The following is a 16,008-nucleotide window of genomic DNA, read 5'->3' as shown; positions in this document are numbered from 1 at the left end:
TGCCTCTGTGCGTGCATGGTGCATGGTGCATAGTGCATAATGCATGAATGCCCTGTACTTATCTACATCAAGTCAAAGCGAAGATCGAAGATCGAAGCCCTACTTGATTGCTTACTTGCTTGCTTTACTTGGCCATTTCCATCGCTCTCTCTATCCAGTGATGATTGATTCGTCAATCCATCCCATGCCCATGTCCTTTGTCAACAGACCTCTTTCGCGAAGTGTGCGTTGGCGCTACAGAGGAATAGGAGAGGCAGAGGAAGTGCGATTTGCCGTTAGACGTCCTTGGATGGTTTTCGATCCCCGAACAACGAACAGAATAGAATAGAATGAAGTACATTACCTGGGTAGATGTATAAAGTAGGTAGGTAGGTTGGTATGTATATGTGTATGCATGTACGCACAAAGCTCCTGATTGGGTTAGGTTATATTATGGAGGGTGGTAGGTAGGTAGTTAGGTATTGATACGTGAATATGAAATCCAGACACCCGCCAGTCTTTTGTGTTTGTACACCGAGTAATACAGCGACCAGAAAAGAGATTGGTCCAGACCCAGACCCAGATCCTCATACTGGCACCGAGGAACTAAACAAGCCAGATGAAACCCCCCAAAGAAAAAGAAAAAGCACGAGGCAATGAAAACAAAAGAACTACAAAACCCCCATACTAACGTCCTAGGTCCTAGGCACGACCACCCCTGCCCGCATCCGCACCTTTCTGCGTGTCAAACTCGTAAATCCACGACAACCCGGCGTCCTTGCCCACGAACAGGAAGTACGCCCACATGACCCACTCCTTGAGCAGTTGGCGGAACGTGCTCGTCGAGGACTTCCTCATGTCGCCGCCCCGGGACGTGAAGGCGAGGATCTTCTTGACACGCGCTCTGCGGGCCGTTTGCCATTCCCGGAGTAGGTCGAGGTGGTGATTGCCTTGGTCGCGTGGTTCGGATTTATTTAGTAGGGAGAGAGTGTCGGCGAGGGTCAGGGCGTCTTCGAATGCCATTGCGGCGCCTTGTCCGCCGGTGGGGGGCATGGCGTGGGCGGCGTCGCCGATTATGATGACTCGGCCGGAGGTGCTGGTCCAGGAAGTGAGCTCGGGGAGTTTGTAGTACCTGTTTTCCCACACGATACGTCAGTATTTCTCGCAAAGATTGACACGTTGAGAGAGAAGAGGCGGAGTTCACTCACGGCCACAGTGAGAGCGAGGACAGCTCGACACCTTGCGAGGCGACGCGGACAATCTCGGGCCACGTCTCGTTCTCATGGTGCGACTGCAGCATCTTGTACAGCGCGGTATGGTCATTTTGCAGCTTCGCCCACTCCTCGCGACTCCGATCCTTGGCCTCGACCGTCGCGAAACAGCTCACCCGATCCCCCGTGTAGGACGTTGGCATGAACATGAACGAGTTCAACTTTCCCAGGATCAAGCACGGCATGTACATGTCCTCGCCAGGCCGCATCAGCAGCTTGGCCTTGGGAAGCGACCCGCCGACGCCGATCTGGCCGCTGAACGTGGGCACGGCGTCGGGCGCGACGTACGTGCGGACGCGCGAATGGATGCCGTCGGCGCCGATCAGGAAGTCGGCCTCTTCGGTGCGTCCGTCGGCAAACGTGACAATGACGGTCGCGTGATCCGTCTCTTGAATCTGCACGCATCGGGCGTTGAGGTGTAGCTCAATGTCGCGCTCGCGAAGAACGTCCATCAGCGTCTGCCGCACGATGCCCCGGGACACACGCAGCGCCTTGTACCCGTATCGGCTCTGGCTGCCGTTCAGCACCGTGCCGATGCGGCTCAGGTTCCTGGACGACAGGAAGCGGAACTCCTCATAGTTCCAGCCCTGAGTCCTGATTCGGTCGTACACTCCGATCCGGTCGAGGGCGCGGAGCGCATTGGGCGCCAGGGCCACGAAGCCACCGTCAAATGCAGCCTCGTCGCGCAAATCAAAAACTTTGCAGGATATGTTGTGTCGTTTGAGCGCAAGAGCCATTGCTGGTCCTGCCAGCCCACTTCCAACGATGATGACTTTCATGGTTTTCCCGCTTGGGTTGATCTGTACTAGTGAATTGTTTGGTATGTTCTCAGAGAGACTGTGCTTGTAGGTGTTTGGAAAAAGATTCTCTAGAGATTCGGACCGTGTCTCGAATCAGCCATATATAGAGATGTGACCTACCTTCTGCCTCAATAAAAGTTTACAGGTATGGGAGTTTCCAAACCCAAATACGGGGATTCGGGCACAGCCATGACAAGAACGATAGAGTTGAAGGATGTGCGTCACAAGAAGTCGACACTCAGGTACCAAGAGGGAGAAAAGGGCTTGAGCCATTATTGATGAAACCCGTCTTTAGCTCCTCGCTTCGGCTGGAGTATCGAGAAAAAGGGAAGACGACCACGCGGGGAGTTTTGAGTAGAGGGGACTCTCGCATGGCTGTTCCAATTAGGGATGTTAAGCATAGCCACTCCCCATGGTGTCTTTGCCCAGCCGTCCAAATAGGTCTCGATCCATCCTCTTCTAGGCGGAACTGTAACTGAAAGTTCTGCACTCGGTAGGTCAAGGGAGAGAATAGTCGACGCTATCTTTAAGCGAGCCGGATGGACGAATCGGCTGCGGAACGTGGGAGAAGTGTAACACACCACAGTGCCACTTCGTAGGTTGTGACTGTCACTCCATCAGTATACAACTACAAGGACAAGTAATAGATAGAAGTACTCGTATATCTTTTGCTGGCAGGAATGTCTCCTGACACATACACAATAACATCCCGCAGTCAAGGAGAAGGAGAAGGTGGATTTTCCTCGCTTCATCTTCTCCTACCCTCAACATTTCGACCATTTCAAGGTGTACAAGTTAGAGGTAGTTAGGTACAACGTAGTCGTCAAAAACACACCAAGAGAAATGGCTGCAAGCGCCTAGAAAGCATTGGATGCAGAGTTGTGCGGAGTTGATGTTGTGAAACACGCCATTGCGCCGTGATACGTTGAGATGCAGCGCAGCGCAATGTGATGCAATGCCATGGAAACTGCACTTTTCGTACTTTGCAGGACTGCGCACCACGACTAGTTGCATCTCTGATGCCGATCAACTGCGTGTCCTGTAGGAGCTAGTTCCCTGCCTGCAGAAGTAGCTTGCTATACAGACCTTCCCTAATGCGCAGATACCTCCCTCTCTTAGTACCCTCAAACTAGTCTTGGTTCTCAAACTTCAATCCCCCTTGCAACCTCGCCGCGCCATAGATACCAGCAATGTCGCCCTTTTCACCTACCGTCGCCTTGACTGTCTTCAAATACTCGTCTCCAACTTCGACTTGTCGCATCCGACACCCGCTTTTCTTGGCCAAATCCATGGCATGCCTTGCGTCTTTTCGTGCCAGGTCCACCGCGAACAGCGGCTCTTCGCGCTTGTAATAGTCACCGGTTGTCATTCTGCTCGAGTAGCCCGTGTATGGCCCCGGGAACATGACCTCGATGAATTTGTGGAGCTCATCGACACCTAAACCCGATTTCTCGGCCAGGACATGTCCCTCGGACAAGGCGTTGACCATGCCCAACACAAACGTGTTGCCAATGATCTTCAGGAGTGTCGCCTTGCTTGGCTCTTGACCCGAGAAATCAACATTGGCCCGGCCCATCACCCCCTTGCAGTATGGAAGCATCCTTTGCACCGCTTCAGGTTTTCCTGCCGGAACACATATCAATAGGCCAGCGTCGGCCATGGCTGGAGCACCAAACACGGGACACGCCACGAAGCTGGCTCCCTTTTCTTCAACCATTTTTGCTTCCTTGGCTGTGGTCTCGGGGTGAACCGTGCTGCAGTCCACAATCAGCTTGCCCGTGACGTCGGGTTTGAGGACCTCTTCAAGCGTCGAGAGCACGGCTGGGTCGTCGCCCAGACAATAGAATATAATGTCTGCTTTTGAGGAGGCGTCTTGTACGGAGGAAGCGACGGTTGCGTGTCCTATTTTTGCGGCGAGGTCATGCGCTCGTTGCGGGGTGCGGTTGAAAATGATCAGAGGTTTGGCCAGGTTCCCTTTCTCTACCAAGTTCTTGCACATGCCCTTGATTTGGGAGTTAGTGTCTTGTATGGCAGGTCGTTGAGCTAGTTACACTGACCCTGCCCATATTTCCCAGACCTAGCCAGGCCAATTGAGGCGCCATCTTGTCGAAATGATCAACGTGGAATTGGAGCTGGAGTGCACAAGGAGTGAGGGGCTTTGAGTGGGCAACGGAGTGTGCTTAGACGTCCTCGACGTATTTCATTCACCTGCTATCAATAGGGATTCGTTCGCATTTATATCTTTAAGACCTACCCCAACTGACACGGACCGTACAAGAAGCCAGCCTTTGCCGTTTCTCTCCGTTGTCCCTCATGACGAGGGTCGTCGTAAATCGTACCTGGAACATGCGGAGACTTTCCGGAGGCTGACAAAAGTTCAACCACCGCGTCGAGTGGTTCGCACAGCGCGTAAATCAGGCTGGGTTTCTTCTGAGCATCGGAAAAACACGGGTTCCCGGTGTGCAGACATAATCTGATAGGCATTTGCGATGATATATGGGCAAACAGAACCTATCTTTCCATCCCCTAGAGGCATGAGAAAGGGTGCGTACGTACGCGTCGAGGCATGGAGCGCAGGGAGAAAAAGGGAAATGTTGGAGAAAGAAGCCCACCAGAAGCCAGTGTGGCTCTGTGGCTGCACCGAGGGGTAGGTTCAGGCGACCGACCATTCATATTTGCAGCTTGTCAGGGCGGTGAAGGCCTTCGGTTGGCTCAATGCTCAATGCGGCAGTATCTTTGCTTTTCTCGTACCAGCAGCGTCACAAATTTTCCCTCGATCCATGAATAGATGCGTGATGAAAATCTGCGCAGGGTGGCTTGATCTATGCCCTGTGGCAGCATATCTCCCTAGGTGACGTTCTCATGCACTTGTTTGGTCTTTTGGTGCCTCATTCTTGTTGACCGTCCTGTGAAAACATGAACCACACCGCCCTGAGTTCAGTTCGGAGTCATTGCACCTTACCGTTCCCTGGCAGAAACGTCGCTGCTGAGGCCTTGAGGGCCTACCTCATCTCTCACCCGTGCTCCCCATCGCTCCTCCTCCGATCTAGCTCTCGTTCCTACTCTACGCAACCTGCACCACGGACCGATGACTCTGCTTCGCATAATGTTCCAGATGTCCTGGAGCGGGATCAGAAAGCCTCCTTTACCGACACTGCCAAACAGCGTCTGGCAAACAGAGAATTCTTCACGAGCCTGTTGAGCTCGGCAGCGACCAAAAGAGATGCAAAGGCGTATATATCCCGGCTTAAGAGCCCGGAGAAGGCACCCCCGGAGCAGAAGTATGCTCAAACAAGATCACAACCACAGGTCAACGCGGGAGAGCTGCTCGGTCGAACGAGAGCCTCTGAAGAAAGTCCAGTCTTCAAGCAATATGAAAATGGGAAACACTCTACACTTGAAGAGCTGGAGACCTTGCATGTGGCCCTCGTCAAGATCAGCAACATTAATGCCATGGCTGATGAGGTAGTAAAGGGCATTGCGCAGACCTTGTCTTCTCTTTCCCGCCTGAGCATGGCACCCTGTGTTGTCTTGGAGGAACCCCAGCAAGAAAGTCCGCAAGCGACGCGAGCAACTCTCGCCCAGGCTGCAGACAAACTTGTGGCTGCCATTGACTCGGTCCATCTCTCGGGAGCGAGAATACTTGACAATGTCTTGAGCTTCGCTGCTGACGGCAGGCCACAAGTCTTCCTCCGAAAGCTTTTGACCCGGCCTCTCAGGCGAGGGAGGATACCTATCGTCCTTCCAGTAGCTTATTCCACCGAATGGTCACAAGCTGTATCGATCACAGCCGACGAAGCTGTGCTGGCCTTGACCAGAGAACTTTCTGGATACAAGTCTAACCCTCGAGAGGGCCAACAGCTCGAGACGGCGCGCAAGCAGATATCCTTGGACAGAATTATCGTTGTCGATGAGACTGGGTCGATCCCAAGCACAAAATCCATTGACAAACGGCATGTGTTCATCAACCTGGAGCAGGAATATGCCGCCTTGCAGGAAGAACTGAGAAGCTCAACTGAAGGAAACGTGTCTCAGAAACATGCCTCGAATCTGAAATTGTTTCGAGACGCTTTGAAAATGCTTCCCCCTTCTTCGTCCGGATTACTGACTACGCCGCTTGAAGCTGCAAACAGTACCAGGTTGAACGACACCAGAGGGTCGGGTGTCGGGACGAGGAGGCAAAAGAACCCTTTAATCCACAACCTCTTGACAGATAAGCCGGCATATTCATCATCGCTGCCTACAAGCAGACTGGCACACGATGCGTCCTCAATACCAGTGACGACCTCGACTTTTGTGAAACGGGGTATGCCGCTCACTATCTTGCCAAATCCTCACGCACAAACTTGGACTGCTACGTCGAAGCCTCGTCTACAATTGACCGATCCCAGGATCGACTTGGATCGTCTTACATACCTCATTGACGACTCGTTCAATCGAAAGCTCGACGTGGAAGCATATCTAAGGCGCGTCAATGATCGGATCGCCGGCGTGATCATTGCAGGTGAATACGAAGGCGGAGCGATCCTTACGTGGGAAACCCCACCGGGCTGTTCTGACGATGACACCGACCGCCTAGTGCCGTATCTTGACAAGTTTGCGGTCCTCAAGAAATCCCAAGGCGCAGGCGGCGTTGCCGACATTGTGTTCAATGCCATGGTGCGCACGTGCTTCCCCAACGGCGTGTGCTGGCGCAGTCGAAAGGATAACCCTGTCAACAAGTGGTACTTTGAACGGTCGAGGGGCACGTGGAAGATCCCCGAGACCAACTGGACCATGTTTTGGACGACGCCGGGCGTTTTTGATGACGACGGCCACAAGACGCGCGTCTTTCTCGATTACGAGAGTGTCTGTCGGTCCGTGAAGCCCACTTGGGCGGATGGGAAGAGGATTGCCGATTAGATTTGTGAAACAGGAACCATCTTTCAGAAGACTTTGGCAATGTATATATGATCAGATATATATACAGCTAATCTAGATTCTCTACGGATACCAAATGCCAAGGCGCGCAGGCCAGCCAACCTCATCGGTCCCAACAGCCATGCTATGGTATGGCATGCTATCGTTCATGAACGCGTGAACCTATGCTTCCAGAAAAGATATAAAGAGTCGTATTTAAGCCACATTTAGTACTGTAATTGCTCCATCCATTCAATGCGACACCCAGACCCAGACCCAAACCGATTCCCGCTCACGAACAGCTATTTTACACATTTTCATCCAGTGTCAATGTTAACGTTGTCTCCTCTCTTCAGGCTGTTCACTTCCTCCCACCCGTATCTGTCGCGGCGATAATGATCGACGGGCCTGCGACGTCAGCCTCTTCTGAGGCGCCCTTCCTCTTCAGCCTGCGTACGTCGCCGCGCAGCAGCGCAAGCAGGTATACCTCGCGGAGGTATTCGACTTCGTTCTTCTGCGCCTCTTTCTGCTTCTCTTTCTGTGCGGCCTGAACCACCTGAGCCTGTGAGCCATCTGCGATGGAGGTTGCCGCTATGGCTGCAGCAGCAGCGTGCTCGTGACATAAGCCGTCCTCGCGCACATCCTCGGTGCCTTGGATGCTTTCACCTTGAGCCTTTTCAGCGTCTCCTGAGTCACCACTAGCCACGTTATTCTTGTTCTTCTTGTTATCATTCTTCTTCTTCGAGATCCACACGTTGCCCAAGAACAACCCGGCAACTAGACTCAACCCTAGGATGGGCAGAATGGAAATGAATGCCCACATGGTCGCGGTGGCGCCTTGCGAACGGATAGCTTGTTGCTCCTCCGGCGGTAGGCTTTTGACCAGGTCGAGTGACGCTTGGTTGTGCAGGTTGAAGCCTCCTGTGGAGTCTGTTCCATTGTTGTTGCCGGAGTTGACGGCGTTGGAGCCAAAGTACAGACTCATCTGGTTCTGAAACACGGAGCCCATGATCGTGAGGGCGAGGGTGCCGCCGAACGGCAGTGCGAATCTCAGCAACGAGTATACCGGCGCTAACCTGTCACGGAACATACCGGCGAGGTGCAGGTTTGAAGGCATGAAGCGCATGCCGGTGCCCGCGCCAGCGATCCCCATCATGACATTGACCAAGGTCTCGTGCTTGACCTTCACCGCGTAAGCGAGCACGGCGATCCCGGCGGTTTCGACGATAGTGCCGATGAGGAGGGGCGGAAATGTCTGTCGTGGGTATACGTTGCAGATGAATATCGCGAGGTACACACCGACCCCGATTCCGGGGACGTAGTACAAGAGCTGAGTGCCGGCGTGAGAAGCTTCGTACCCTTCAACCAGGGTGAAATAGATGCCGATGAAGTAGAAGACGCTGTAGAGAGCGGCGCCAGTACCGGACGCGATGAAGCAGACTAGACCCACGTCCTTCGAGGAGAGGATAATGGAGGGGATCATCGGCACTGTGCCTTTGGGTAGGTGGCGCGAGAGTAAGCTGGTGGGAGAGGAAATGAGCAGTTCATAGAAGACGAAGAGTACGATGAGAACGGCGCCAATGATCAGCGGCGCCAGCACCGCAGAGGAAGACCAGGGGTATGTCGAACCACCCCAGGCGGTTCCCAAGATGATGAGACCGACCCCGAAAATGAAGAGGATGATGCCACCAAAGTCGAGCGTAGAAAGGCCGCCGGCTAGAGCTTGGAGGCGGCTGGTATTTGGTGAAGGGCGCGAGATTGAGACTTTCCCTTTTCGAAGGTCGTTTCTAAGGATGAAGAGAGTGACAATGCTTATTACGGCAATGCCCGCACCCAAAACAAAGCAGTACCGCCAGTCCGTGTTTGTCAGATACCCGCCGATAACGGGACCAATGCCTGGTAGGAGAGGGGTCAGACAGGTTACGAAGGGCACATTTCTTGGGGCTCAAATCGGAGGCACAGTCGTGGAGCAAGGGGTATTATACATACTGTAGCCAACTCCATTCAACAACTGGAAGATACTTGTGTTGATAGCCTGCTCCTTCAAGGACACCGAATCCGCCAGAACGATCATGCTGACATTCGAAACTCCTGCAGTGCCAATGCCTTGCAATGCGCGACCGAGGAGAAGGACGGCCCAGTTCGGGGCAGCAGCGCATAGAACGCTCCCAATTGTCAAGATGATCACCGCGAATTGTAGGGTCGCATGACGGCCAAAGGTATCTGCTAATTGGCCAAAGACGGGGATGAAGGCGGTCGATGTAAGAGTAAAGGCGGTAACGATCCAATTCAGCTGGTTAAATTTATCTGCCAGCCATTTCCATCAGCATCTTGCAATGAAGAAATCGGGAGAAAGGGGACCTTGCTAACCGAAATGAGAGGCTATTTGTGGTAATGCTGTCGCAACAATGGTCAAGTCTAGGCTGGCCACGAAGAATGCCGGGAGCAGGCAGAAAAGAAGTTTCCATCTGTATTTGCGGGCTTTGCTCTTTTCCTGAGCACATTGCGGGCATGGCCTTTTCTTCTTGGGGTCATTCGATGGAGACTTGAGGTTAGTCGGCTGGATTGCAGAGCCATCGGAAGAGCTTAGTGTCGTTGATGTTTGGTTTTGCCTTTGGGCTTCAAGGGTTTTGCGAGCACGATAGGCTCTGATTTTGCGATAAGTGTATATGAACACCATGGTGTGATGTGAGGTCTATCTCAGAGCATGGTGTATCGAAGACGAAACTCGAGGCATCTGGGCAGCAGAAAGTATCTTCAAGCATACTTATATCCAGTGATCTGAGAGAAAACAAACCTGGAACACCTACTATAATGAACGCGAATACGATGTCTCCCTTCACGCCGTACCAGGCCTCTCGCGCCTCTTCCCGTTTTGCATTTTGACTGCGATTCGGCGAGGCTCACTCGCGCGACCTGCCCAGAGAGGTATAGACGAAAAATGGCTTTTACTACTATTCCCAGAGAGGAACATTGTTCGAGCCAATCATTTGAGCCAATCTTGGAATGAGTGGGCATAAGAGGTTCGCTTCAGCGCATTCTTGGCTGAGGGTGGTGGAAAGTTTAAAGTTAGCAAGGGGCCGGGCAATTCTAAACCGCATCAAGCACGTTGTGCGAATACGTTAGGCGAACTTCCTGGCACCAGACAAAATAGAAATTGATCGATGAGAGTGAGTGAAAAAGCTGATGTTGGGGATTTTGACTTTTTCGCTTGCAGCCGGCAGAATTGCCTTCAAAGTTCACTAAAGCGTCAGTGCCAAGCACCTAGTCGCTAGCGCAGCACTACGTGCAGGTACCAACCCATCCCAAACCTTTCTGCCCATCATTCCCCTGATGCAACGTGACCAACAATCTCTCAATCCCGTTGAAGGCAGGCATGCCCATATGCATCACATGCAGTACTCCGGTCAAGGAGCTATATACTGTTTACAGCAAAGCAGATGACCGAACTCTGGGTAAAGGCGTGCGCTTGACACAATGCCCCAATTGCAAACGGTTCGCCGACAAATATGTCGAACATGACTTTGTCGTCCTTTTTATCGATCTGGTATTGATCAAACCACAGGTAAGTAGGCTGTCTATAAATCTCATGCTTCGTTTGACCAGAGGGTAGGTCTACCGCCATCTTCTATTCAACAGGTTAGGACGCTCCGATGACAAGTTCGATCCCAGCATCTTGCGCCTGGGCACCTTGCTTGTCCTCTTCGACGTCTATATCACCTGGGCAAGGATCGAGAAATCCAATGTAACAAACGGTGGCCTTGCTGTGGGTTCCCGGCTTAGCGAGATGCCCATTCTAGCACAGTATCTTTTCTTTTTGACCATGAATGTCCTGGCGACGTTTGCCCAGCACGGCATTATTCGGACAATGGTCCGGATGCTTGTCTCCCATCAGGAAAAGAAAGAACAGGCTCTCGTAGATGCGAAGCCCACAGCGGCCTCCTTCTCGATCCCCTATACTCGCCCGACCATTGCCACAAGCCATGCCAGCTCTAGCGCCATCAGCACTGCCTTGCTAGTCTCCAGCTGCACCAAGTTATTTCCCATCCTGTTGGTCATCTGGCCGACAGAGACAAAGGAAAGCGACTCATTCGGTTTTGCATTTCGCGCGACAAACTATGTGGGATGGGCAGTCCTTCTCAACAATATCGAAGCACTGCTGATTCTACTCAACTGCGGGTATATGATTGCGACTGGCTTGGCAATTTCTGGCTTTGTCGCGAGGTGGATGGTGGAAGGCTGGTTTTTGAGCTTCATTGGGTTGGCACGAGATACTGGTCCTGTAGGAGATGTCCTGGCCGCGTACCGCTTTCTGGCAGGATGGTTGAATGGGAGCGAATAAATCAGGATACACTACGGATGAGACTTTATGACACTACTCTGGACTTTTAACGGTATTCATTCTCAATCTCTTGCAGTGGTGTGAATGTGTCGGTGAATATCGCGCTCGAAGCCAAATGTGCACCCAGCGCATCTCTTCTCTCAACCACCCCTGTCCATATTCCTTGTAAAGTACTTCGGCCCGAAGTTTATCCGTTCCACCACTAGTGCCCCATTCAACAATAGCGACACAATGCCGACACGCGACAAGGTCGCCTTCAACGTTCCCTGTCTCCGTAGAAAGAGAGCAACGCCCGAACCAGACGTAAAGCCTCAGCCCAGGTCTGAGCTCGGCATGGATGAGTCTTCAGGCCGTGGCCACCGGGAGAAAAAACCTAGCGAAAAGCTCAAGGAACAGGTTACGGCCAAGGTTGACCGGCTTGACGACGAGAAACCTGTTGCCCTTCCCACTTACATTGCGCCCAACGATCCCAAATTTCTCCAAGACCAGAAGGAGGTTCCAAAATTCTTTGACCACTCTAAAACTGCCCCGAACGGTGACAAGACCGACTTCTACACGCTCGGAACACAGTACAGACTCCTTCATCTCTCGTGGAGAAAGCGGAATTGCTAACCTGGAGCAACAGCGTCGAGAGTAAGGAGAAGCGTTACTACATTCGTGCGAAGCGAGATCCTACCACCTTTTATTTCCATGCCGACGAGCCTCCTCCGCGTTACGCCCGCCTGAGCGACGAGAATCACCCCCAATGTGGCGTCGAGAGTCTCAAGAATGTCTTCACCAAGGACATGCTGGGCAAGAGTGGGGAGTTCGGTAGCTACACTACGAGAGCCAATGTCTTTGCTCGGGAAGGCCAATTTTTCTTCGAAGCCAAAGTCATCAGCATTGCTCCGCCAGGGCGAGAGGCCCCAGATCGCGCACTTGCGGACACCCAGAACTCCGACAGAACATCAACGAGCCGAGGTGGCCTGAGAGTGGGCTTCTGCAGACGTGAACACCACTGGAGTGAGAATTTGGGAGGCAATGCCTACTCATATGCCGTTATTTTGAGGAGCGGAAGATCCAAAGAGTATGGCAGCGTGCGGTTCAACACAATGATGTACCATATGCAGGGTGAAGGTGCACAAGATCCCGACGACTTGTCTCCAGGTGATGTTGTAGGGCTCATGATCACATTGCCGCCGCTGGAGGTACACCAAAAGGTCGTCGAGGGCACGTACAACCCGGCTGAGTACCCGCATCTCAGATGCGGTCCGGCGGTAATGAAGAAAAAACAAGGCGCGGGGAAAAAGTCTGCTAAGAGCGGACCAAAATCCAAAGATGGCGACGTGGCTAAGAGCAAGGACGAGTCTGTCAGACCGCACAATGCTCGAGCTGCTATCCGGTCCGCCTTGACACCGATGTTGGGGTGCACCGCGCCCTCGGATCACGACATCATCCGCGACCGCAATCCGTTCCTCCACAAGGGTATGACCTACTTCGAATGTCCAGAATACACGCCCAACTACGACCTCAGCCGGCCCACGTTGAACACAAAGAACAAATCCATCAATCCTGAAACCGGCAAAAAGTACGATCTCCTCACCGAGCCCCATCCCAGCCACGACCTACCTCACCTGCGCACCCTCCCTGGCAGTAAGATCGAACTTTGGGTAAATGGGAAATACCATGGCGTGGTCTGGGAACATCTCTTCGCGTTCCTCCCACCAGCTTCTTATATCGAGAAGGGCTCCAGAGCCGTCACTGGGGGCCATGGCGACGTGGATGACGGCTTGCTAGGATACTATCCAGCGATTAGTCACTACACTGGCGGAGCGATTGAGTGCAAGTTCGATGGGCCCTGGTGGTACGGCTATGAGAAGGACGGCCCTGCACACCCCAACGCCCGTCCAATCGGTGAGCGGTATCAAGAACAGATCGTTGAAGACATGGTCAACGACCTCGTCGATGAGATTTACCAGGAGAAGCTTTACAAGGACCGGGATTGGATGAAGAAGCGGGTCTTGGATGCGCCTGTCAGTCTTCCGCACAGCTGATACAGACTAGGCATGGATATCGTTCGGAATATTTCGTCTGACGGACATGTGCAAAGAATGGCATGGCCCAATCTGGAACGATCAAACGGCTGTTGAGGCGCGCATTGAGGTGTACGATCATGAGGTGACGATTGCCCCTAAATCTAGGAGGATACGGCACGCTCGCAGCTTCGAAGAAAAAGAGGCAGATACAGGGCAGGTGTAACGGAAAGGCAAATCATGATTGATAGGCGGTCAGGGAAGGGAAAAAGTCGATTACAGTGATACCCCATTCTGCATCAGCCCTCCAGGTAGAAGATAGGAAATAGCAATAGCATGACAAACACTCAACAAAAGGATTGAAGAAACCTTGCGAGTTTTTGATTGGTTGTGTATAGTCCAAGCCCCAAGGGACGTCTGCAATACTGAGTAAGCTTATAGAGATTATACGAGGTACAGGAAGCGAAAAGCTGCAGTCAGCACAATGGCAACGCGACAGTTGCGGCAATATGATACTGCTGTGATGGGATATTGTGCTGAGGTCTAGCAACACGTAGGAGATCCTCATGGGGTAACAAGTTTCGGGTTTCTTTCTGACTCTGTCTCTTTCTTGCCCCGGTGGAGAACTTCCCCTGCGTCTGGAGAGACATTTCTATTATGTACCTGGTAGAACTGGAACAGGCTGCCGCGTCTCCTGAAGCCACGGATAGACCAAAACAGCATGATCGGATGAGCATCGGCGCACGAGAGTGGGACAAGGAGGTGCGGCTGGCGAGTCTAAGGCTGAGCTGAGGACGGGGGAACTTCGCGTAGGAGGCAACATCGAGGAGGATTGAGGGAAGGGATGCGCTCAAGGCGGGATGATGGCGACATGAGTGGAGGCCAGAAATAGGATCATGTGTGAGAAGACGTGATGCGACTGGCTGGCGCAAAGGCTTGGATCCGAAACCCCCTTGCTGCGGCTGCGGTGTGGATTCATGGTTACCATACCCCCTGCATCCACCGAAATCGACACTCTGGCCTTATTTAATTCCAGGTGCCTGTTCCTCAGTCACCCAACTCGACCTCATCACCAACCCTCCTCTTCACACCTCTTCTGCTCTTGAATGAATTTCCTTGGTTAATTTGTCCTTTGATGGTTCACTCCACTTTATACTGGCATGGCTCGGCCTGAGCAACCATGAGTCCGCCTTAGAGGATACGTGGTCACTTTGGCATCACCATAATAAACAGCCACCTAATCCCACTTGACGAACTTGCCATCTATCTTAATCAATCCTGCCATTATTCGCACGAAAAGTACCCCGCCTATCACACCAAAATGGCTGGCCCAGCAGATATCGTCGACCCTGCTTCTCTTACTGTAGCGGGCTACAGTCGCAGCTACCCAACGCCACCTCCCTTGTCAGACGACAAGGAGGCCAGCCACCCTCCCCAAGAGCAACCCCAAAAGAAGAAGAGGAAGGCTTGGGGACAACCTGTTCCTGAAATCAAACAAATACTCCCACCTCGGAAACGAGCCAAGACCGCGGAGGAGAAGGAACAGAGAAAGAATGAGAGAATTCTCAGAAACCGCAGAGCAGCGGACAAATCTCGACAACGACAAAAGGCTGCCGTGGCAGAACTTGAAGCACGGCAGATCCGGATTGAGAAAGAAAATGCCGCTCTCCGAGAACTCCTAGGTCGCTATCAGTCGAGATTCGGTGTTCAGGAGGACTTCCCTCCACCAGTCCCAGCTGAACCTCCCAAGATAGACCTTGACGATATGGACGATGCAGCAACGTGTCAAGACTTGCGCGCATCCTCCGCTCAACCGCCATTCACTCCATCGTCATTCAACGACTGCTCGGACTCTGAGTCCAGCCATCCAACCTTAGTTCTATCCGAGGATTCCACCCCCCTAAAACACGAATCACCTGTCCTCGCCCCCCAACTCAACCTCATCCATGAACATCCCGAAGGTGAACAGACCACCTCTGACTCGATGGCAACGCTCTCAAGCTTCCCCTCGGTCTCCGGTATGACACAATATCCTGCTGTGGTATTGTGTGACCTGCAGTGTCAGCCGGAGACCTGGGCTATGAGCCTGCCAGCATTTCCATTGAGTCTCAAGCACAACCTTGGGATCAGTTACCTGCTTCAGGTCTTCCAGACCTTGACGATATTTCACTCCTTCTCGACGACAACGCTCTTGCCAATGTGCAATCTTTTCCAGATTTTGGCACAGCGATTGTCAATGACCTCGACGGAACAGGATTTCTCCTCCATCCTGACCAACTTCCCACTAATTCATTCTTTGATTTCGATGCCTTCGACACCGACCAGGCCAGCGGTCTTTCGCATGAAGCTTCTGAGCCGACTACTCGCTTGCAGCCCACACATGGCGCGCCTCTTACTGGCAGCGACAGACCGGGCTTTGCAGCAAGTGGTTAGCGAGGAAGGTTTTGCCGAAGACCCTGACCGTCGGTGGACGTGGTCGAGTCTGATGACGATCAAGTGGGTTATTCTGAGGTTAGAGAGAGAGCATCGCAAAATCCGTCGTCAAGTTTGGATGGATAAGAAAGGTGCTGCTGTTCAGACTGGGGTTTCGGAGTTAAAGGTCATGGCAGGCGTTGATTATGGAGCCGTTGCCAGAAATTCACAGCTTTGGCAAGGAGCGAGCTCCAACTGTACGATTACTAGGGATGATGGCGGAAGCTGGTTGC

General features: G+C 52.6%; 7 protein-coding genes across 7 annotated transcripts; 4 read left to right on the top strand and 3 right to left on the bottom strand.

Moving 5' to 3' along the window:
- Nucleotides 1-681: 681 nt before the first annotated feature.
- On the bottom strand, nucleotides 682-2,029 carry AYO21_01662 (hypothetical protein; the record flags this gene model as incomplete). The annotated part of the gene is made up of 2 exons (XM_022651644.1): nucleotides 682-1,111; nucleotides 1,188-2,029. 2 exons carry the CDS (start codon nucleotides 2,027-2,029, stop codon nucleotides 682-684), a joined length of 1,272 nt encoding a protein of 423 aa, XP_022516157.1.
- Nucleotides 2,030-3,179: 1,150 nt separating this feature from the next.
- On the bottom strand, nucleotides 3,180-4,152 carry AYO21_01661 (hypothetical protein; the record flags this gene model as incomplete). The annotated part of the gene is made up of 2 exons (XM_022651643.1): nucleotides 3,180-4,052; nucleotides 4,108-4,152. 2 exons carry the CDS (start codon nucleotides 4,150-4,152, stop codon nucleotides 3,180-3,182), a joined length of 918 nt encoding a protein of 305 aa, XP_022516156.1.
- An 814-nt stretch (nucleotides 4,153-4,966) lies between these two features.
- AYO21_01660 (hypothetical protein) lies at nucleotides 4,967-6,952 on the top strand (the record flags this gene model as incomplete). The annotated part of the gene is made up of 1 exon (XM_022651642.1): nucleotides 4,967-6,952. One exon carries the CDS (start codon nucleotides 4,967-4,969, stop codon nucleotides 6,950-6,952), a length of 1,986 nt encoding a protein of 661 aa, XP_022516155.1.
- Nucleotides 6,953-7,310: 358 nt separating this feature from the next.
- AYO21_01659 (hypothetical protein) lies at nucleotides 7,311-9,629 on the bottom strand (the record flags this gene model as incomplete). The annotated part of the gene is made up of 3 exons (XM_022651641.1): nucleotides 7,311-8,845; nucleotides 8,939-9,256; nucleotides 9,320-9,629. 3 exons carry the CDS (start codon nucleotides 9,627-9,629, stop codon nucleotides 7,311-7,313), a joined length of 2,163 nt encoding a protein of 720 aa, XP_022516154.1.
- A 696-nt stretch (nucleotides 9,630-10,325) lies between these two features.
- On the top strand, nucleotides 10,326-11,291 carry AYO21_01658 (hypothetical protein; the record flags this gene model as incomplete). Its single annotated transcript, XM_022651640.1, has 2 exons — nucleotides 10,326-10,514; nucleotides 10,563-11,291. The coding sequence occupies 2 exons, from the start codon at nucleotides 10,326-10,328 to the stop codon at nucleotides 11,289-11,291; spliced, it is 918 nt and encodes a 305-aa protein (XP_022516153.1).
- A 231-nt stretch (nucleotides 11,292-11,522) lies between these two features.
- Nucleotides 11,523-13,324, top strand: AYO21_01657 (hypothetical protein; the record flags this gene model as incomplete). The annotated part of the gene is made up of 2 exons (XM_022651639.1): nucleotides 11,523-11,860; nucleotides 11,917-13,324. The coding sequence occupies 2 exons, from the start codon at nucleotides 11,523-11,525 to the stop codon at nucleotides 13,322-13,324; spliced, it is 1,746 nt and encodes a 581-aa protein (XP_022516152.1).
- A 1,300-nt stretch (nucleotides 13,325-14,624) lies between these two features.
- Nucleotides 14,625-15,736, top strand: AYO21_01656 (hypothetical protein; the record flags this gene model as incomplete). Its single annotated transcript, XM_022651638.1, has 2 exons — nucleotides 14,625-15,321; nucleotides 15,369-15,736. The coding sequence occupies 2 exons, from the start codon at nucleotides 14,625-14,627 to the stop codon at nucleotides 15,734-15,736; spliced, it is 1,065 nt and encodes a 354-aa protein (XP_022516151.1).
- Between the last annotated feature and the right edge of the window lie 272 nt (nucleotides 15,737-16,008).

The sequence above is a fragment of the Fonsecaea monophora genome (genome assembly GCF_001642475.1).
Source record: "Fonsecaea monophora strain CBS 269.37 chromosome Unknown Scaff6, whole genome shotgun sequence".
In the NCBI taxonomy this organism is placed as follows: Eukaryota; Fungi; Ascomycota; class Eurotiomycetes; order Chaetothyriales; family Herpotrichiellaceae; genus Fonsecaea; species Fonsecaea monophora.
The sequence above is the reverse complement of the archived record's forward strand: the minus strand, read 5'-3'. Positions and strand labels throughout refer to the sequence as shown.